The 22,685-nt window shown below is 35.5% G+C and overlaps 1 protein-coding gene across 2 annotated transcripts in view; it reads left to right on the forward strand.

Annotated features, from left to right (window-relative positions):
- PCMT1 (protein-L-isoaspartate (D-aspartate) O-methyltransferase) overlaps window positions 1–22,685 on the forward strand; it is a 44,863-nt gene that overhangs the window by 12,177 nt on the left and 10,001 nt on the right. For both annotated transcript variants that reach the window (XM_044004471.1, XM_044004470.1), the window contains exons 2-6: window positions 7,659–7,763; window positions 9,148–9,179; window positions 14,353–14,457; window positions 17,072–17,192; window positions 19,714–19,799. In XM_044004471.1, the coding sequence (XP_043860406.1) occupies window positions 7,659–7,763; window positions 9,148–9,179; window positions 14,353–14,457; window positions 17,072–17,192; window positions 19,714–19,799 (449 nt within the window). The remainder of the gene's footprint in view (window positions 1–7,658; window positions 7,764–9,147; window positions 9,180–14,352; window positions 14,458–17,071; window positions 17,193–19,713; window positions 19,800–22,685) is intronic.

Genomic DNA, 22,685 nt, shown 5'->3' on the forward strand with positions numbered 1-22,685 from the left:
ACTGTATTAAGCCTAGAAGACAGCAGGAAAAGTAAGACAGCCCCTGATATCAAGGAGCTCAGTCTAATAAGGGAGAAGAATACAAACAGGATACATTGAAAGCATTCAACTGAGGAAAAGAATTAGAATTAAGAGGGGAAAGGCTTTCTGTGGAAGGTGAGATTTTAGCAGGAACTTGAAGGAAGCTTAAGGAAGCTAGGAGGTAGAGATGAGGAAGGAGGGTTTTCCAGACAAGAGAGACAGATGATAAAAAATGCCCAGAGTTGGGAGATGGTCTTTTTATTGTGAATTTTTGAAAATCTTCTATTCCATTGAAGATTCTTTCCCCCCTGCCTTTTTTGAATTATACTCAATTCTTGACTGGCTTTTTGGACTTTGGACTTTTTTCTGGCTGATAGATATTAAGCTCTTTGAGGGCAAGGACTATTATTTTGTCTCTTTTTGTATCCCTAGAGCTTAGCAGTACCTGGCACATAGTAGGTGCTTAATAAGTGTTTATTGAATTAATTGCTTATAATATTTTTTCTTTGACCTGTAACTTACGGATTTTGGCTATGATACTTCCAGGACTTTTCTTTTAGGGGTTTCTTTTGGTAAATAATCATTGGCTTCTTTCTAATTTCACTTTGCCTTCTGGTTTTAATAAATCTGGGAAGTTTTCATTGATGATTTCTTGAAACATAGTGAGTGTCTAGACCCTTTTTTGGGATCATTGTTTTCAGGGAGTCCAATGATGTATTTTGCCATATTTTCTTAGGTCATATATTTTTGGTAGGTAACCTTATATTTTATTCTATTTTTTTTAATCTTGTGATTTTATTTTAATATTTCTTGTCTTATGGAGTCATTGATTTCTTTTGGTCTATTCTGATTTTTTAGGGAATCCTTTTTTTGGACAAAGCATAACACCTTCTATTTTAAGCTACTTTTTCTACTTCATTTCCGTACCCCAGAAATTTTATTCCATCTTGTTTCGTTTTTTTCCAGGTATTCCTGTACTACTTGTTGAAAAATCAGTTTTTTCCTTTGAGCCTTTGTAATTCTGTTGTTACTCTCCTTTTAAACTGGAATTTTTGCATATCTCTTATTTGCATTTTTGTGTATTCTTTATGGTAGTTTGTGTCTTGTATCTACTCATATTTTTTGCCTTAGTAGTTGAAATATGAATTTGCTGCAGGACCTCATGCTGTGCTTTCAGGTGGGTTGGTAAGGCCTTTTTTAGCCTCAAACCTGGATCACCATCTAGCACTGATCTCCACCTCCTATGTATGTCTTTAATAAGAGCACTCTTAGGGGCAGCTAGGTGGCGCAGTGGATAGAGCACTGGCCCTGGAGTCAGGAGTACTTGAGTTCAAATCCGGCCTCAGACACTTAACACTTACTAGCTGTGTGACCCTGGGCAAGTCACTTAACCCCAATTGCCTCACTAAAAAAAAAATAATAAGAGCACTCTTAGATTTTTAGGTTCCCCCCACCCTATCTTTTTAGGTTTCAAAGTGCTGAATTTTCAGTTTCTTCTGGTCTCTCAAGATCTAAAAATCTCAGCTGAGGTGCCCTGGTCTACACACTGCTAGACCCAGACTTGTTGCTGTTGCTCTTGGTGGTTTCTAAGGTTCATGCTGTAGGCTTCCAACTACCCTGGGGCTTTCTTGTGAGAACCTTCTACTCTTGCAGGCTTTTCTGGCAGGCCCCCTCCCCCTTTTCCTATTTCCCTGTAGGCTTTGGCTGACTTTTTATGGGATGGATGGAGTCACTTAATATAGTTTCTCATTAGAAGTATGTGGAAACTGGACCTGTCTGCTTATGTTTAAGTGGCCATCTTGGGCAGATGGTTTTTTTTGTTTTTGTTTTTTTTTGGTGAGGCATTTGGGGTTAAGTGACTTGCCCAGGGTCACACAGCTAGTAAGTGTTAAGTGTCTGAGGCCCGATTTGAACTCAGATCCTCCTGAATGCAGGGCTGGTGCTCTATCCATTGCGCCACCTAGCTGCCCTGTTTTTGTTTTTAATAAGTTTTACTGATGCTGCTTCTTTTTACATTTGTCTCTTTTGGAAGAAGGGAAGTTTGCTTCCATTGGTTGTCTGGGACCATTTTTGGGATTTCAGTTATTTGGTTTCTTGCCCTTTTTAGTAATATTTTCATTTATATTGTCATAGTCCTTGTATAAATTGTTCTGGTTTTGTTTATTTCACTCTGTATTAATTCATAAAAATCTTGGGGGCAGCTAGGTGGCCCAGTGGATAAAGCAATGGCCCTGGAGTTAGAAGGACCTGAGTTCAAATCTCATCACAGACACCTACTAGCTGTGTGATCCTGGGCAAGTCACTTAACCCCAATTGTCTTAAACATCTGGGACCATCTCCAGTTGTCCTGATGTATATCTTGCCATTGGACCCAGATAGCTCTGGAGGAGAGAATGATATTGGTGACCTTGCACAGTAGTCCTCACTTAAAATCCAATTCACTGCAAGTTATGACATCACCCTGAAGTCATGGCCTTCTTTGAGAAAGAACGACAAATAACAACAATGGGGAATGGTTGTTAGTATTATTTATTTATAATTTCCTTTATATCTTGGATATCAGTGATATTTGTTGTATAGGTTTTTTATCATATTAGTTTCTTCTGTTTGTACTGGTTTTGCTTGTGTAAAAAAGCCTATTTACATTTTATGTAGTTTTAAATCGTCTATTTTGTTTTATGATGACCTCTATCCCTTGTTTAGTTAAGAATTTTCTTGCTAGCACTAGTTGTGAGTTGATTCTTTTCTCCTTTATTTTTTTTTAATGAAAATGACATTTTGATGTTCAGATCTTATAGCCATTTGGAGGCTTATTGTAGTATATGCTATAAGATCAAGGCATTATAGTAATTTCCTTTTTTTAAAAAATATTTTTCTTTTTTCTTTTTATATGTCCTACATTTCTCAGTGTATTCCTTTTTTTCTACCCTTCTAAGAGAGCCATTCCTTATAACCAAGAATTGAAGGGAGAAAACAGTTCAGCAAAACCGAGCAATATATCAGAAAAGTCTTATGTTATATGCAGTGTTCTACTCCCGTTGTGACAGAGGAGTGGAGCTCCCTTCTCATACTTATTCTTTGGGACCAAGCTTGAAAAATATTTTTTTGTAGAATTCATTTTTTAATTTGTTGTTCTTTACATTTGTTATCATTGTGTATATTGTTTTTCCTAGTTTTTTTACTTGTATCAGTTCATGTGTCTTCTCATACTTCTCTCTTGTTCTTCATATTTATTTCTTACAGCATAGTAATAATATCCAAATACTTTTGAACCACAACTTATTCAGTCAGTCCCTGATTGACTCGCGGTTAAAAACATTGTGGTAATATGGGTCCTTTTTGTTGTTGTTGTTATTGAACTCTTTGGAGTAAATATGTAAGTACCTAATAGAATCTCTGGGTTGAAGACTATGAACATTTTAATTATTTTCTTTGTCTAAATCCAAATTTTTTTCTAGAACAGTTGGACTAGTTCACAGAGCTAAGTCTACTATCAATGTGCTTGTCTTTTCATAAATCCTTCAGTATAGACTATTTCTGTCTTTGGTTATCTTTGCCAATTTGCTGGATGTGAAGTGAAACCTCAGAGTTGTTCTGATGTTCATTTCTTTTATTTTTAGTGATTTGTTGCATTTTTATATTAAATCATTCATTTTCTAAACCTAAATTATGTTAAACCCCAACTGCTAGTTTTCCTAGCAGTTCTATTAGGGAGACCTTCTTCTAGAACTTTATGTAATTGGATTTATAAAAAACTAGGCTATTGCTATTAATTTTGTCTGATTGTTGCTTATCTAAGTCTGTTCCACTGATCTAGTTTTCTATTTTTAACCAGCATTAAATAGTTTTAATATGGTTACTGTTTTATAATATGGTTTGAGGTCTGGTAATGCTATATGCCTCCTTTCTTCTCCCTTTTCAAATTATTTCCCTTGAACTCCTGGCCTTTTTATTACCTCAAATGAAATTTTGTTGCTTCCTTTTTTAGCCACATAAAGTATCCCATTGGTAATTTGCCATAGCTCTAAATCTGTACAATATTTCCGTGTCACCATTTTTATTACTAAGGCACAAATATTGAGCTCTTATTATAGAAGTTTTCCTTTATTTCTGTAAATAATCACATTTTGCGCATATCTTGGTATTACCTCCTCCTACTACCCATTTACCATGTAACCTTACTTTCATCTCTTTATTCCCCAGTTTGAATTTTCTGTTTCAGCTGAGCAAAAGTAACTCAGATAGAAATGTTTCTAGGTTTATTTTGTTTCCTCTAAAGATGCATATTGCAGTCCATCCATTTCTGCTTCTCTTGTGAAACTCTTGTCCATATCCTTCCATTCACTTACTACAAGGGCCCCTTCCAATGCATTAATTTCCTTAGTGATATCCAGTGTAGGATACTGTATGAACACTGGCATTCTGCCTGTCATCCCTCACCATGTGACTAGGCCATCTTACCTTACCATACATTTCTCTAATAATATTTCACTGCTTCAGAATTCCTCATCGCTTACATATTATAACCTGCTTCACACATGCTCTCTATTGCCCTTGATTTTAAGTTCTTCAGAGATTCTGGTATCCATAGCTTGCTGTTGTATAGCAATGCCAGGAGAGAGTTGGCCTTAAAAAATGGGCCTTTATTTCCAGGAAATGTTTAGAGTCATTTATTGAAGTTTTGCAATTTCTTAAAGGTTTACTCTTCCATCCCTGTTCCACTGTTGGCTTAATTCACTGTCCCTATGTACTCTATCCCAGAGATATCCTATACTGATGGGCAAGCTGTATAGGTCCAAACGTATGTTGTGTGAGTAATAGACATTCTTCATCCACTTGATCTTTCTCCCATGTGTGATCAGACCAAATCCATCAGGACCCATATATTTCTTCCTTTATCTGTGGGGACCAATTTTTAATTGGGGAGTGTTAGCTAAGCGGCTTGCAGCAATATTGGGGCAAGGAAGGAGACTGGCAGCCTCCCTCAAAACGGAACAAGATTTATTTTAACAAGAATGAACTTTAAAAAAAAACACAAACAGGATCAGTAGGATCAAGGGAAAGGAAATAAAATGGGGAAAGGGAAATTATACAACCTCAAAAGATACCACGGCCCAGGAATCAGCTGAGAATACGCAGCAGACCTCCTGTCTTTCCAGGGTCCCCCTAGAATGCCCAATTCTCCTCCCCCAATCCCAGAAAAACCCCACACAGCCCCAGCCAATGGGATGGCCGATCTGACAGTCACATGACTGCCCTCACTAGGCTTCGAATCATTATAATTTTGCCAGGCCCATGTAGGCATCGGCCAGTGGTGATGACGTGAGGTGCCAGCGCCATGGCAACAGCTACAACCAGTGGGTGGAGCACCATGCGGTTTTCGGAGCCCCAGGCCAGTGCGTGCCCAGGCATAAAAACCTCAAATAACAATTAATTCTTTACATATCCTTTTCCAGAATTATTTAAATGTTAGTTTCCCTTTTTGAAATGCCCTCAGTGCTTTTTGTCAAAATAGCTAAAATTTAGATTCCTCCATTACTTTTTCCCATAGTAACCACCACCATCATCAAATATTATCAATATTTATTTGTTATTAACTATTTCTTAAGTTCTTATTATGTTTAAGGTACTGATAAGTTTTGGGAATGCAGAGGTCTAAAATATGATTACTTTGCTCTTTCCAAAGTTACCAGAGATCTCTCAATTGCCAAAATCTAATGAATTTTTCATCAGTCCTAATCCTTGATTTCTTTGCAGCCTTTGACTCTGTCCATTATCCTCTTCTTTTGGATACTTCATCTCTTTTCTAGATTTTCAAGACACTCTTCTCCTTTGGTTCTCCTCCTATCTGTCTACTCCATTTCAGTCTGTTGTGCTGTATCTTCCTCCAGTTCACATTCACTCCCTGTGAGCATCCTCCAGGACTCTGTCCATGACTCTTCTTCCTCTCGACTCTCTTGCTTGTTAATATAATCAGTGCCCATCGGCTCAATTGTTATCTCTCTGCAGATGTTTCTCTGATCTATGTGTCTAGCCATAATGTTCTTCTGAACTCTAACCCCATATTGTGAACTGGATGCTTCCTATTAGATATAGGCATCTCAAATAAAATATGTCCAAAGCAGTTCTCCTTTCTAAACCCACCTTTTTCCAAACATTCCCTATTTCTGTTGAGAGTACCACTATGTAACTAATTACCTAGGTTTGCAACCTCACATGTTATCGACTAGTCTCTCTTCCTCACTTGTTAGCCCCCAACATGCAGTTGCTTGCCAAGTTGACTTAATAGTAAGCACTTAATAGATGTTGATTGATTGATTGATTGATGTCATATATCCACATCCTTTCTTTGCTTCATATACCCTCTACCTTATTTCAAGCCCTCCGCACTTTTCTTGTATGGATTATTGCAGTTATTAAGTAGTTTCCCTGATTTTAGTCTCCTTTCCAATCCTTCTTCTTCACAGCCACCAAATTAATATTTTCCAATATAGGGTTGTTTTGTTTTGTTTTGTTTTTGTGGAAAGGTTTCTTATCTTTTTCTTTTTGTTTTTTAAAGTGGGTTAAGAGGGTTAAATTCAGGTCCTCCTGAATCCAGGGCCAGTGCTTTATTCACTGTGCTACCTAGCTGTCCCCCAAGATTTAGTTTTGACTGTGTTACTTCCTTACTCAAAAATCTTGAGTGGATTTTTCCCCTGTAGGGTGAGATAAACTTTTCAACCTGGCATTCAAAGCCCTCCAACAATCTGACTCTCACTATCTTTTTAGACTTACTTTATATTAGTCCACCTAATGCCCCTCCTATGGTTCAGTCAAACTAGACCTTTTTTATGCTTTTGTGCAAATTTGTTCTCTGTGCCTAGATTGTACTCCCTCCTCACCTCTACCTCTTTGAATCCTTGTCTTTCTTTGAGACTGTGCTCAGGTATCATTTCCCATCTGAAGTCTTTCCTGATGTCCTCCCTGCTGTTAGTACTATCTCCTCTAATTACTTTGTATTTACTGATTTGTGTTGAATTAAAGAATTTTTCCTAAAAAGTAGATGAACAAAATTTAGACCCTTTTATTATAATATAGAATTTTCTGTTAATTAGATTGTTGCTTCTCTGCTTAATTTCAAGAACAAATGTATATTCATATGTGGTCTTTTCCTTCTTAATTCCCATCCCATTTTCAATATAAAAATTAAACTTGCATGTATTCATAAAGCTCTTTATGGAATAATTATAGCAATGGGTAATTATTGCTTATTAAAGTATGGGGAACAAGATTTAGAGAAAGAACCTTAGAGATTATTTAGTCTAAACCCCTCATTTTTACATAGAAGTTCAGGCAACAGAGCACAAACCAAAATTCAAGCCCATTTCTTTTGACTTCAAATCTATTATGATTTCATCCACCACTCTGGTTGCATGAAATTTATGCCTTACACATTTTAAAAGAAGTCAACTTAGTTAAATTATAAATTATTTTAAAAGTTAGCTATTTTATTAAGTATGCTATGATTTAGTTAGGTAACTTATATTTTTCCTCCCATAATGCTGATGAAAGATTATTTTTGCTTTAAAGCAGTGAAAGGAATTTTATATACATGCATTTTCATATTTTATTGTAATATATTTTTACACATATTTCAGAAAATGGAATAATCAAGTCAGAGAAAGTATTCAATGTAATGCTGGCCACAGACCGTGCTCACTATGCAAAATGTAATCCCTACATGGATTCTCCACAATCAATAGGTAAGCTTTGCATTATCAGAAAATGTTGTTCTTTAGCCATTTATTCTTATATGATAGTTTTTCCAGGTGAAAAGATTCTTTAAGGACTCTGTGACTCATCCCAGTGTTGCTTTTGTAGTCTGAATTTTGTTTCTGGTCAGGTTCCATTAGCCAAAATATTTGAAATTTTTCTTTGCTCGTAGTCTAACATTTTAAAAAAATCTTATTTTTAAAAACCTGAAAATATTGGAATTTTGTATGTGAAAAATTTTGTACTTTTCATTGAATATTTACACTAATGTAGTGTCATTAATCATTACTTAAAGTTCTCTTACACAGTACTATACTATTTATTTATTTATTTGTTTGTTTTTAGCAAATATTTAGAAGACCTAAGAATAACAAGAGTTCTTATCCTCCTCTCTGCTTCACTTACTCTGAATTTTTTTTGCTTGTGTTTGTTTTTAGAAAGTTCCTTACCTACCTCCTTCTCTGAAGCAGGTTTTTGCTGAACTGCTGAGCCTTGGCAGTGGGCGCCTTTGAGGCTTAGAAGTGCCTCAGGATTCTGTCCACCAACTGCCATGCTTTCTCCTTATGAAGCACTGTAACACCCCGCAGAGAAGATTCTGGGGAGCTTCTGAACCCCGAAGGCACTTGCTACCACAGCTCAGTGAAAACTGCTTCAGAGGAGGAAGCAGGTAAATAAGTTGTGGAGGAAGCAACTGACAGAATGCAATCATGCTGAGGGACAGGACTGTGTAAGTTGATAAGACGGAGAACTAGACAGTTTTGAGGTAATATAACTTAAGTTGCTCAAATTTCTTTCTTTCTAAAATTATTCTTTCTTCTATAGGTGTACTTAGCCTTAAAAATGGAATATGAAGTAACGAGTTGATTTTGGAAAAGTTGGTCTGTGATTTGTAGACATTTAAATCAGTATTTATAACTTTGAGAGGAAAGTAAGCTAAAAAAATAACATCGATTTTTGCTTTGCAAAAACTAATAGTTTTTAGAATAATGGAATTGTTTTCATTTGTCTCAGAACCAGTATGATAACTAATCAGTGTGTATATTATCTAATGTTCATTTCTGCAAAGTTGTACTCTGGACCAGTACAAAGTAAGTTGTTAAATTTTCTTTCTCAAGGACAGAAATACAAAATTAAAGTGGCGATTTACAGAAACTAGAAGAATTCTATGGGCAAGGCATGATTTTCTTTTTAAAAAATAAATTAATATTTTTCAGTTAACAAAAATTTGTTTTCTCTTTCTTCCATCTCCCTCATTGAAAAGAAAAAACACAACCTTTGTAAGAAAAATGGATAGTCAAGCAAAACAAATTCCTGCCTTAAGCTATTTTTTTTGTAAATGAACATAAAAATAGTAGTTTTCTCCTTGTTTTACAGGTTTTCAAGCAACAATCAGTGCTCCACACATGGTAAGTTTGAATTTGATCATCTTTGCAAACAAGCCAACTTAAATACTACTGTTTTTAGCATTTTTGCTAAAAATGATTGGAGAATAGCTTTAAAAATTTTTATTTTGTCATTTTGTTATGTGAAAAATATACTTATTGTTATAACATTAATAGTATCACATTACCATTTAAAAAAATAGTAGTTACTAGAACTTTTGGGTTTAGTCCTCATGTAAAAACATTTAATTCATTCTTTAGAGATATATTTGTATATATATGTATATGTGTATATATATATATATATATGTTTATTTCTTAATTCACATTATATTTTGATGTATACAGATTTCTGGTATAATTCTTTATTTATAAATCTTATCTCCCTCATTAGAATGTAAGTGCTTTGTGACTAGAGACTTCCATTTTTTGTGCTTCTGTCCCTGTCACTTAGTATGGTGCCTGGCACATAGTAGGCACTTAATAAATATTTGTTGATTGATTAGAAGTGATATGGAGGAAATGGTTTGGTAATTATCAGATAATTTGAAGAAAATTTATATCTGCTTAATTTATTATATTTTAATTATGGAAAAATAAATTAATTGGGAAGAGTTAAATTACTTTTTTCCTTTTCTATGTCACACTTGTATATATGTTTATATAAGTTATATAGACAATTATTTAAATTAGGTTAATTTTAAAAACAGGCCTTGTTCTAGAGAATGCAATTTCATAGAAGACCTTTGTCAAGTGGTTCAGTACTTCTTATTTGTTTTAGGTGGTGGTCTTTGCTTTTTAAATGTGTGTGTTTGCTTATGTTTGTGTTTTAAATATTTTAGAACAATAACTACTCTGATTCCTATCAGCATTTTAGGTTAGAGCAATACCTCCATTTAAAGATAAAGCCCAGATACTCATCACTTAAGTTTAAAGACATAAGTAGGAGTACTGGAAAAATTAAAAAGTTAGCTAAGGAACTCAAGCAGTCTGTAAAAGGAAATGACCAAACATGCCTGCTGTTCAGCATGGGAGAGTTGTAAATTTTCCTTAGGAAAAGGCTTAGTGTCTAATTCTTGGACCTTACCACCCTACTGGATGCTTATATAGGGTACTTATGGTCTTTTAAAATTATTTGTGCTAATTGAGTGATGTGTTAATGGGAAAAAATAATTGTCAGCTAGCAGTTATTTTGCACTGAATTGCTTTAAAATTAAATAAAAAATTTTGGCATTTGTTTATCATTCTTATTAAAAGAGAGAGTTTCTTACAGTTTCTTTTGGAAAGATTTTGGTGTAGTCCTGTTTCATATCCTTGTCTTAAATAGAGCCCTGTATTTTTGAGGCCTCAGTAAAGCAAGATGTAATTTTTCTTTCATTTCTATGCCTTTTTATATTCTTTGTTGTATTTTAAAAACCCAGTACTTCTAAAGCCTGTAGCATTGTTGACTAATAAAGTGTCCCTACTTGTAAAGCCTACATTTTGGAGGGACATTTTGTCACTTGGAATCTGTTAACTTGAACTTCATTGATTTTCTTATAATATGACCCTGAGACAATATGCCTAAATGGCACTTCAAAATACAGAGATAGTGAATCAAAATAGTGATTAGGTTAAGTTGCGAATTCATCTGGTAGTGGCATAATCAGCTAAGAGATATTTATTGAACACCTGTCATGAACACAAAATTCTAGTGTTATTATCAAATAAATATATTGAAGATGAGAAATCTTAGGTGAGTTGAAATTGAAATTATTTTATACTCTTGTATAGACATAGGGATAGGTACTGGACCTGAAATTTTGTTAGTATAGGGAACTCCTGGGTAAGGAGACACCCCTTCTCTGCAACTTAATTACTTGCTGCCCAAGATCCTAATGCTCACTTGTGTTTCACGTGTCACCACACATATTTTTTTATACTTATTGAAAATTATGGACTTGGACTACCATTAATGACTCTAAAGTTCTAAGAAGAATGAGGTCTACAGGTTTTGTTGATGACTTTTTGGGTGCAGTTTAGGAATGCTAGATTTTTATGAATTGAATAAGTACTAATCCTAGGAAATAGGGGAGGTCAGGATGCAGTGAATATATCTCCCCCATTCTTAAATATCCTTATTAGATGCTACCTTTCTCATTATCTATAATCCTATATCTTTTCTCCACTTCATAGCTAAACTCCTTGAGAAAGCTGCTCACAAATGGTGCCTCCATTTCTTTTCTTCTAAACCCTTAGCAGTCCAGCTTCTGACTCCATCATTCAACTAAAATAGCCCTTTCTAAAGTTACCAATGCTGTCTTATTGATGCATCTAATGACTTTCTCAGTCTACATTCTTGACCTCTCTGCAGCCTTTGACAGTGTTGATCACCATCTCTTCCTGGATAAGTTTTCCTTTGAAGACTTTCATGATACTGCTTGCTCCCTTCTGGCTTTCTTATTTGTCTCACTGTTCCTTCATATTCTTATTTTTTTCTTTCTCAACTCTTATTGAATTCCTAGGAATTATTGGTCATTTCTTTTTAAAAATCTTAATAGTATTTTTTTCCAGTTACATGTAAAGATAGTTTTCAACATTTGTTTTTATAAGATTTTGAGTTGCAAATTTTTCTCCCTCTTTCCTCCCCAAGAACAGAAAACAATCTGATATAGGTTATATGTACAATTATATTAAACATATTTCTGCATTAGTCATGTTGTGAAAGAAGACTCAGAACAAAAGGGAAAAACCTCAAAAAAGGAAAAAAAAGTAGAAATAGTATGGTTCATTTTTTTTCTGTCTCTTCCTTCATATCACATCTGCGAATTGTGTTTGATCTCCAAGGCTCTGTCCTAGGTCCTCTTTTCTTTCCACTCTATACTATCTAATCTGGTTATTTCATTAGGTTAATTTGTTCTTTCTGCAGATAAATCCTGGTCTCTATAGCTAAACTTAATCCTTCTCCTAAGCTCTAGTCCCACATCACCAGTGGCCTTCTGGACATTTCATATTTAGATGTCCCAAACTCAGTGTTTCCAAAACAGAACTCATTATCTTTCCCTTTCTTCTGAACTCCCCTATTACTGTTGAAGAAATTGCTATCTTCCTAGTCACCCAGGCTTACATTCTGTAGCATTTTCAGCTCCTCACTGTCACCTCATATGTCTAGTCATTAATCTTGGCATTTCTATCATCCAGCTCTCCTCTCCAGTCACACAGTCACAACCTTAATTCAGGCTTCTTATCTTAACAGTTTCAATAGCCTTCTAATTGGGCTTCTTGACTTGTATTTCTTCTCACTTTAGTCCATTCCCTCTCCTTGTCTGATTTTTTTCTAAAGCATACGTCTCATCATGTCATTTTTCTGCTCCTGGAGTATTGGTAGCATCCTACTACTACTTCCAAGATCAAATATAAATTCCTTTGTAATTCAAAGTGTTTTGTAACCTGGTCCTACATTTCCAGCCTTCTTATACTTTTTATCCACATGCTCTGCAATCCCATCACAGTGGTCTACTTGCAGCTCTTTGGATATAATAATCCATATCCCATTTCTTTGATTTTTTTACTGGTTGATTCCCATTCTTGGAATCCTCTGTCCCCTCACCTCTGCCTCTTAGTTTCTCTGACTTCAGTACTTTACTCTAAACTCAGTCTGTTCTAGGATGCATTTCCAGGTCTTTCTAGGTGTTAATGTCTTCCCTTTTCCAACTGCCTTCTATTTACTCTATATCTCTTGTATGGATTTAGTTGTTTTTCCTATTACCCCATGGACAGGGATAATGTTATTGTCTTTCTTTTAAATTCAGTGCACAGCATTGTGCCTGGCACGTGGTAAGCACTTAATAAATCCTTGTTGTCTTGAATCCTTTTTTTCCTTAAATAACAGGCGTTTAATAGTTTACAGAAAACTTCTAAGATGTTTCTAGTCACAGATTTTCACATGAAGAAAGCACTTTTAATATGAATCTAACAAAAGGAAAAAATTTAAGAATAATTCTAAACCAGTACAGTAATTGTATTTATATTTATGTGTAATATCTATACATATTTACTTCATGCACATATTTTAAAAGTGGTATACAAACCACTGAACTGAAATGACCGAATCCCTTTGTTTTAATGGAGGAATCAAAATAAACTGAATGAGGATTATGTTCTATATACTTAGTACAAAGATGAGAATATAACATCAATATTATACAAATAAACAGTTTTGAGGACTTTTAAATTAATGAAGAATGAAATGAACAAAACCAGAAAAATAATTTATATAACAAAAACTGTGAAGAAAAACAACTTTGAAAGCTATAAGAACTGTGATCAGTGAATTCATGATTCCAGAACATAAGTGATGAAATAGAGAAGTGATGGATTTGGGATGTGACATAAATACTTTTGTGTACAACCATTGGTGCAATTTGTTTTGCTTAGCTATATGTTTATTATAAGAAATTTTTTTAATGGGTTGGGGATAGAAGGATGAAAAAATAGATTTCTATTAATTTTTGAAAATTAAGTTAATTTAAAAAATAGAGAGGTGGGGATATACTACAGAAGTGAAATGTTGCATGGACTTTCAGATAAGGTCACTATGGTATTAGTTTTTTGTTTTTTTGCGGGGCAATAGGGGTTAAGTGACTTGCCTGGGGTCACACAGCTAGTGTCAAGTGTCTGAGGCTGGATTTGAACTCAGGTACTCCTGAATCCAGGGCCAGTGCTTTATCCACTGCACCACCTAGCTGCCCCAATGGTATTAGTTTTACTTAACTGTTTTACTTGTTGTAAGAGACCTTCCACAAAGTGGGAGTAATCTCAGGATGTTTTCTTTCTTTCTTTCTTTCTTTTGGGGGGGGGGCAATGGGGGTTAAGTGACTTGCCCAGGGTCACACAGCAAGTCAGTGTTAAGTGTCTGAGATCAGATTTGAACTCAGGTACTCCTGACTCCAGGGCTGGTGCTCTATCCATTGTGCCACCTAGCTGCCCCCCTCCCTTTTTTTTTTCAGGATGTTTTCTAATGTTAAAACTAGTCAAGAAAACTGAAAATGTGGGGAGAGAGGGGGGTATATGCTATTGTTATTACATTACCTTAATAAGAAAATTGACCAATTTTATTTAAAATCTATTTGAATGATATGTTTAGAACTGTGAGGAAAAAAAGAAATAAAATGAATTGTAATTACCTTACAGCATTTTCTCCATTTTTCTTTGTTAGCATGCATATGCTCTAGAACTTCTTTTTGATCAGTTGCATGATGGAGCCAAAGCTCTTGATGTTGGCTCTGGAAGTGGAATCCTTACAGCATGCTTTGCCCGTATGGTAAGAAATTTGTTTCTGTTCTTATGCTGGACTTTAATAATAAAGGCACTTAAGTGATTTCATTTGGGTATTCCTGTGTGCACAGCACAATCTCTGAGTGCCATAGGACACTGTTTCCTAAGCCTTTTGGCCAAAAATATTCATTGCCTAGTGGCAATTCTGTTGATAATCCTCCGAGTTTAGGCTGTCCCTTGGATTATAGCAGCATACCTTATTAACTTGGTTCTATTTTTCTGGGTTTTGTGCTTTGTTAGCATAGCCTTTGATAATTCAATCAACTGTATTCATAGTTGGCATTCAGATAAGACTGGTGAAAGTCTGGAACTGAAATAATTTATTTATGTGTTGAGTTTTCTATATATGATTTATAATCCAACTAAATTTACAATGCATTTGTAAAGTTTTATGCTCAATATACATTCAGGTTTTTGCTATGTGCACAGTACTATGGGGGAGCTATACAAATTGTGCTTTTTATCCTCAAAGATCTTAAACACTAATTAGGGTAGTAGTACAAAAATTCATGAAAATATATACAAAATTTAAAAAGAAATATAATGGTAATGGATGAAGGTAGCTGTCATCTCTTTGAGATCAGTGCCTGCTGGAATACTTTATGTTCATAATGTGATGGTTTGGTCTTTTAACCTTGCTGGTCCAGAATCTTTTGTTCATTGTTCCAGAGGTCAATGAATACATACTAACCAACACTACAAAAAATTTAATTTGTAATCAATTAATTTATTACCACAGGAATAACTGCCAGAAAGACTGGTATGCAACCAGACACTCATTCTATTTATCAGCAGAGAACTTTACATTGAAATCTAGATTATAATCAGAATATTCCTTGATGAATAATGAATATAGAGTTAAAGGATGGATGGTTTTTAAGGAATATTATCATCAAGGTCCTGTATTTTTGTGAATTCTCTTTCTTCTAGCCATACATAACCATATATTTGCCAAACAGAATGGAATACTTGGCCATTCGGGGTACCCCCCTTTTCTGGATAATGCAGGAAAAAGCCTTACTTTCCTTTTCCTTTTTCTGTACATGTTGGAGAGGTGGGCACCAACATTATGTTTATACATGTCACTGTATCATGGTCACCAGCTTAGAGGTAAATTTGCATTGTATTGATTAACATCTAATGAAGCACTTTAATTTACCTTTGTAATATGTGTTTAACTCTACTCTTTCTGACCTTCATTTCCTAGATCTTGGGGCTTAACTTAATTTTGGGTTTATGTTATCTCTGTTAACCCATTAATAACGACTTTAATAGGGACTGGATCTGTATTTCATTGGTGAGGAAATCACATTGGTGAGGAATCACTAGGAAGCTCCTGGCAAGGAACTTCTCTGCCACCATGGCCTTAGAAAATTACTGAGAGACTTGAGAGGTAAAGTGACTTGTGTTTGGGTCCCATAGCCAGTGTACATCACAGGCAGGATTTGGACCCAAGTCACTGTGGTCTCTATTCACTCTGCAGTGGTGCTTTATATGTATAGAAAACTGTTATAGGGTTATCTGGGTAATTGCAATCCTTATGACCAAGTGGGGTTAGTGGGTTAACCTACACACAGATATTTTTCTCTGGCTTTTTCAACTCCAGCTGCCATCAAAAAAGCAAAATCTGAGTGTAGGCAGCATTATAAAGAGAAAACCTCTTTGTGGGATTTTCTTACCTCTAGCCTTAATTGTCAACCACATCTTAAAGAAGTTTCTTAGTCATGTGTGGTGACCAGTAGGTTTATTGCTTTTTTGACTTGCTGATAATAGCATATTCTTAAATTTTTCAGAACTAGAACTTTTAGAATATTTAATCCTATTGATTTTCTTGAAAACTCTGCCTAACATTAGATGCAATACAAGATGGGCAAAGCCTAGCTGACAATAAGCCAAATAACAGGAGAAAAATACCTTGACAGATTTTACTTTACCTTTTCTATCCAGATGAATGTTCCTTTTCCCACTCACTTGTAGAGATTGGACTTGAAGCCCCTGTTGTGGAGCATTTATGGAGTAGAAGTTCTATTTTATTCTTACAATAATGTTCAATTTGAGTATTTTGGTATACTTAGACTGGGAAGAGGGTATGGGCATGAGAATATAGACAAAGAAGATTGGGAAAAAAATGTTACTTGCTCTTCTGGGCCCTTCGGAGTCTTAATGGGTCATCTGGGCATTTTCTTTCAATAACTAAAATTTATTTGTATACTACTTATAGTATTTAAATTCAGTTCTTAAAAGAAGCAAGGTCCAGCAATTGAAGTAAATAATCATTTGCCCCTTCAATGCTGGACAGTGCAATTTTTTTCAGTATCATTGTGTGTGGTACTCATAATTGAAACAGAAGAAAATAACCTTGTATGTTTGAAAGTTTTGATTTAATCAAAGCTGTTTCATTGTTGTTTTTTATATCATCATTGCCATGAAAAAGATTGTCAGGTAGCTGATAAATCATGTGCACAAAAATGCTGTGAAGTTTTTCTTTGTCCTAGAAAAACTGTAACTGATTTTTCTCACAGCAGGGAAAAATTTTAGATAAGGAAATACTAACATTTCAAGAGAAAAAAAATACAATGTTACCAAATGGCTTTTTTCAGGTTGGTGCTACTGGAAAAGTCATAGGAATTGATCATATCAAGGAATTAGTAGATGACTCAATAAGTAATGTCAAAAAAGATGATCCGACATTTTTGTCTTCTGGACGAGTCAAACTGGTTGGTGAGTATAAGACCACCTTTAATAAATAAATATTTTTGTAATTACTATAACTCCAAATTTATTAGCATTTAGGGCAAATAGAATTTTTAAGATAAAATTTACTTTGGGATTGAAAAGTTTATATAAATAAGTTTAGAGAGGGAAAAAATTTTACTTACCCTTATTTAAAAGCATTCAGCTTAGTTTTAATGGCAAGTTATATAATGACTATCTTTTAGTTGTCTTTTCAGTCTAGTTTTGCTTATGTTTTCCTAGAGTAAAAAAAATTAGGAACTTTCACCATTTTGCCAGTGGACAGCAGAGACTAAGGACAGAATAAGCACTAGTGTTTAGTCAGTTCAGGTTCTGTTATTTAACAGAGTATAATCATATGCCACTGTTTCCCTTGATTGTGTCCATCCTAAAGACTTAACTGTACTCTTGAAAGACAATTTGGTGTAGTGGATATGGTGCTGTACTCAAGTCAGGAAGACCTGGGTTTGAATTTTGCCTTAGACACTAGCTATGTGAGCCCGGGCAAGTCACTTAACTTGTTTGGACCTTAGTTTTTTCATCTGTAAAATGAAGGGGTTGAATTCAATGATCTCTATGGGTTCTTTGATCTCTAAATCTATGATTGTATGGCTTTTTTGTCCTACCCTTGTTTTGAAGAAGAACACAATTGCCAACATAACCTGAATAACACTGAACACTGTTATAGTAACATCATTAACACATAACTACACCCATTATCCTAAATTCCAATTGTCTAGGGTCCCATTCATCTCTAAATCCTATTATCTTATGATATTACATTGTTAAGCTTCTTTCCCTGGATAGCTCTGGCTCCTGCTTTGTCTTCCCTGCTAGGGTGGTTCTGGCTCAGTCCACTTAGTTTGTTTCTATGTAATTGACTCCCATGATGTTGTGTCTAAAATGTTCTTGGAGCCAGTTAATGGCATTAGTTGGTGCATGCCTGGTACTGTTTGGTAATTGTAATATTCTTAATGTTTGTTATTGAATGAATACAAATATATCATTGGAAATCCCTTGTTTAGGAACAAGGAACAAATGGAAGTGCATTGTCTTTAACTTCATCATTCGATACAAATGGTTTATTGTTAGAAAAAATATTTTCTTGGAAAACATTGTTATAAATTCTTTGAGATTTTTGATTGCTAGATTTATTCAGTAATATGGACTCATAAAACCTTTGATGCATATACCAGTATCATCATCAAAAATATTTACTCAACACCTAATTCTCCATGCACTATAATAGTTGCTATACAAAAGGAATTGTGTAGCTCTTGCAGCCCATCCACACTAGAAATTTGCAATCTAAGACAGAAAATACTGATGTGGAAAAGCACATGTATGGGGCAGAAAGCAAATAGGATGAAAACATCAAACATAAACCCAAATGTAAGGTGTAGTTATCAAAATTTAGAAAGAGCAGCTGAATTTGGGGATGGGAAGGGCAAAGCAGTGGGTTAGAAACTGGAAACTATTACCATGACCATTACCTCTTGAGACAGGATGATGAGGTTGTAGAGAAGTCATTTTTCTCTGACTTATTTGGGAAGAGTTAGAATTTCAGAAGTTGTTTAATGATTATTAGACATAACTGTGGGAGGAGGGGTAACAAAGGATGTTGGGCTGAATCAAAAGGATAGCAAATCATTATCAAGCATTTGTTAGTCACTATTACCAAAATAAACAATGCTCATTTTTCAGGAAAATATCTTAAACTATGTCCTGTGGTGGATAAATCTTGGTTTTTAGAATAGAAAAGGAAAACAGTTCCTTCAGTCTATTTAACAGAATCCTTCACTATATTTATAGGAACTTAAGGCCTAAATGGATAGGTATTCATTGTAGAGATAGTCGTTACATTTGGTTTTATTTGGGGGTGGGGATGGGGGGATTGGGCAAGGATAAAAAATTGGACAGTGATAAAGGAAATTGGAAGGTATTCCAAATTAATGCAGAGAAAGCAGAGGATGAAAATGGATATGCGTTTTTTAGTTATAGGAGAATTGAGTAACTTTTGTCAACAAAACATACATTTTAAGGTAAATTTAAGATCAGCTAATTTTCAACATGTGCTAACTCCTGTTAACATTTTTGATGAAAAAAAAAAAGATCTGGTGATAGATACTTTGAACTGAAACTTTAAAATTTCTTCTGGGGCAGCTAGGTGGCACAGTGGATAAATAAAGCACCAGCCTTGGATTCGGGAGGACCCGAGTTCAAGTTCAGCCTCAGACACTCCACACTTACTAGCTGTGTAACCCTGGGCAAGTCACTTAACCCTCATTGCCCCACCCCAAAAAAATTCCTTCTGATATATTTGGTTTTAATATAGGAGACACCGTTTTGTGGTAAAGGTGGGGGGTGAGGTATATTTCACAGGAAGAGCTTTCCCCCGTCCCCAATTTTGATTTATCTAAAAATTATATCACATATACTAAACATCTAGCTCATTGTTATAGTTTATTTTCTTTTCATAGGTTTTAAAATGAAACTTTTTTTCTTACAGTGGGGGATGGAAGATTGGGATATGCTGAAGAAGCTCCCTATGATGCTATTCATGTAGGAGCTGCCGCTCCAGTTGTGCCTCAAGCAGTAAGTCTTTTGTTTTGTTGTATTTTATTGTAATTAGATTCTTGTCCTGTTTATCATCTGAAGACCAGGCTAGCTGGGCTTAAAGAGGCTTATCACTTAGAGGTTTGCTGTAGGTGATGAATTTTTGTTCCACAGAAGCTCTTGAAGACAATTTTTTTCTGTTGCAGAGGTTGTGATTTGAGGCTTTGGAGGGAATATCCACACTCATAAAATCACAGGTTCTGGAAGGCTGTCACTGCTAGTAGATTTATATAAAGGTGGCTCTTAGTATTTAAATTATAGGTTAATTTAACATTTAATTATCTGTTTCACATATTTTTTTCATGAAATGATAATATTACAAATCGACTCCTATTTTAACAATCTTCTCACATGGCTTTTTTTTTTTTTTTTTTTTGGTGAGGCAATTGGGGTTAAGTGACTTGCCCAGGGTCACACAGCTAGTAAGTATTAAGTGTCTGAGGCCGGATTTGAACTCAGGTACTCCTGAATCCAGGGCCGGTGCTTTATCCACTGCACCATCTAGCTGCCCCTCACATGGCATATTTTATTTGTCAATATTTGATAAAATCTCAACATAGCCCAGGAATTGGGACAGTATCTTTAGCATTCATCATAAGGAGATTTTGTAAATTGTAAGGCACTATGTGAACTTCTGATTATGCCGGTTAGAAACTATGTTATAGGGCCTAGCACTCCAGAACTTCTCTGGGGTAAATCAAAGAACCTTCTCCTTGAGAAACTAAACCAAAGGACAGACACAGCTAAAGAGATAAGTGGCACCAGATCAGGACTGAGCTAGCTCTGGGACCATCACCCTTCATTCCTGTCTCCCCCACCCCTGGGGAGATAAGGATAAGATTAGGTGTGGCTGCTGCCTTTGTGGCATGAGGAGGAGAGAGGTGGCTTGAGAGATCCACAGCCACCCCTCACCCAACTACCCCAGCCACCACCAGTGGGGGATGGTCCTCCCTCAATAGGGGGAACTTTCTACAGTCAGATGATCACCCCCATCAGTCTTCTATAAAAGTATCTGCTGGTCTCCTGCTCGAGGAGATAGATATCTTGGAGCCATGCTCTTTGCCATGCCTTTTCTCCATGAGAAGAAGTCCAAGGATTTCTCTTGGTTTCCCTTCCCCAGCCCCTAAATAAACTATTATCTTATTCTATTGGATTTGTGTGCAAGAGGGTGTAATTCTTTAAAGAGGAATTCCTAAGGACCCTTACCCCAAACCCCCTACCCTATTTCCCCACAACAAACTATTTTGGCAATAATGATGATTCATAATTATATATAGTACTTGATAATTTACAAAACACTTTCCTTATTATTACTCTGCTTTGAGACCAAAGCTTAAGAGGCTGGCCACAGAGACAGGAATTTGAATCCAGAGTTTCTGCCTCATGGTCTTAGGCTTTTTCTGCTGTGTCATCCTGCATCTTAGTATCTGCTGAAAAGGTAAAAATTTGGCACTTGCCCTTCAGAAATTTACAATTTAGATGGCAGACAAGGCATGTATAGACAGACTGATTGTGACCTTCTCTATTGCCTATAGGAGAAAATATTATGAACTCCTTCTCTTGGCATTTCAGGCCTTTCACAATCTAGTTCCTACCTATTTTTCCAGCCTTTTTTCATACTGTTGCCTTTCACAAACTGCATTCCAACTAAATTGAATGATGAGTCATTCTTCAGATGCTGTACCATGCCCCATGCCTATAGTAGATGTTTCTCTCTCATCTCTGCCTTTTAGAAATCTCCTTTAAGTTTCAACTTATTGATCTCCTTCATCTCTAGTTCTTAGTGCTTTTCTCCTTCTTCAAGTTTTCTTCTACTTTATTTGCTTATATTTATACAGGTTTGTTTAACCTCGGGCAAGTAATTTTCCTTTGCATCTCAGTTTCTTTATCTAAAAACAAAAGGGGTTAATTAAATTAGATGTATAAACCTTGTTCCAGTTCTAACATTCTGAGTCTGTGAATTTGAACAGTGTAACAACACTTTAGAATTCCTAGAGCAGCTGATAAGATTTTGTAGAGAAGTGCCAAAAATATCCTGGGTTTATCCTCTTCTGAGGCAGCTCCACAAATTATCCACCTTTACAACTGAGGTTATATTTAGTCAAATTACCTTATAAATTTAGTTTTGTTAATAATCAGTATAAGTTTCAAAATTGAATGGTGCAGGTCTTAAGATGTCTTCAGTGGTTTGTCATGAGACTCACTCAACCAGGACAGATTTTAGATATGTAGTTCTCAATCACTTTTTTGGGGGAGAAAGAACCAATGAATAGTCCCAGACAAACCTACCCTCAGGGTGCTGGGCCAGTCCTATCTTGGTTCCAGTTGCTGTTCAGTCACTTCAATCATGTCGTCCTCTTTGTGACCCCATGTGGGGTTTTCTTGGCAAAGATACAGGAGTAGTATGCCATTTTCTTCTCTAGCTCATTTTAAAAATGGGTAAACTGAGGCAAACAGGGTTAAGTGACTTGCCCTGGGTCACACAGCTAGTAAATGTCTGAGGTCAGATTTGAACTTGGAATGATGAGTCTTCCTCACTCCCAGGCCTGGCACTCCATCCACTGAACTGCAAGAACGATTTCCAAAAATTACTTTATAAATATTTTGCATTTAATTTTCTATGTTCATGTTATTCCCCTCCCTCAATAAATTACAGACTCCTTGAGGGCAGGGATGATTGCCTTTTTGCCTTTTTATTCATAGTGTCTCTTAATAATAAATGCAGGTTAAATAGAGGGAAGGGAATAAGCCTTTATGTAGCACCTACTCTGTGCCAGGCACCAGGTATGTAGTAAGTGTTTTTTACAAATATTATATCATTTGATCTTCACAACAACCTTTGGAGCTAGGTGCTATTATTATTCC

This window comes from Dromiciops gliroides, chromosome 4 (genome assembly GCF_019393635.1).
Source record: "Dromiciops gliroides isolate mDroGli1 chromosome 4, mDroGli1.pri, whole genome shotgun sequence".
NCBI classification, from domain to species: domain Eukaryota; kingdom Metazoa; phylum Chordata; class Mammalia; order Microbiotheria; family Microbiotheriidae; genus Dromiciops; species Dromiciops gliroides.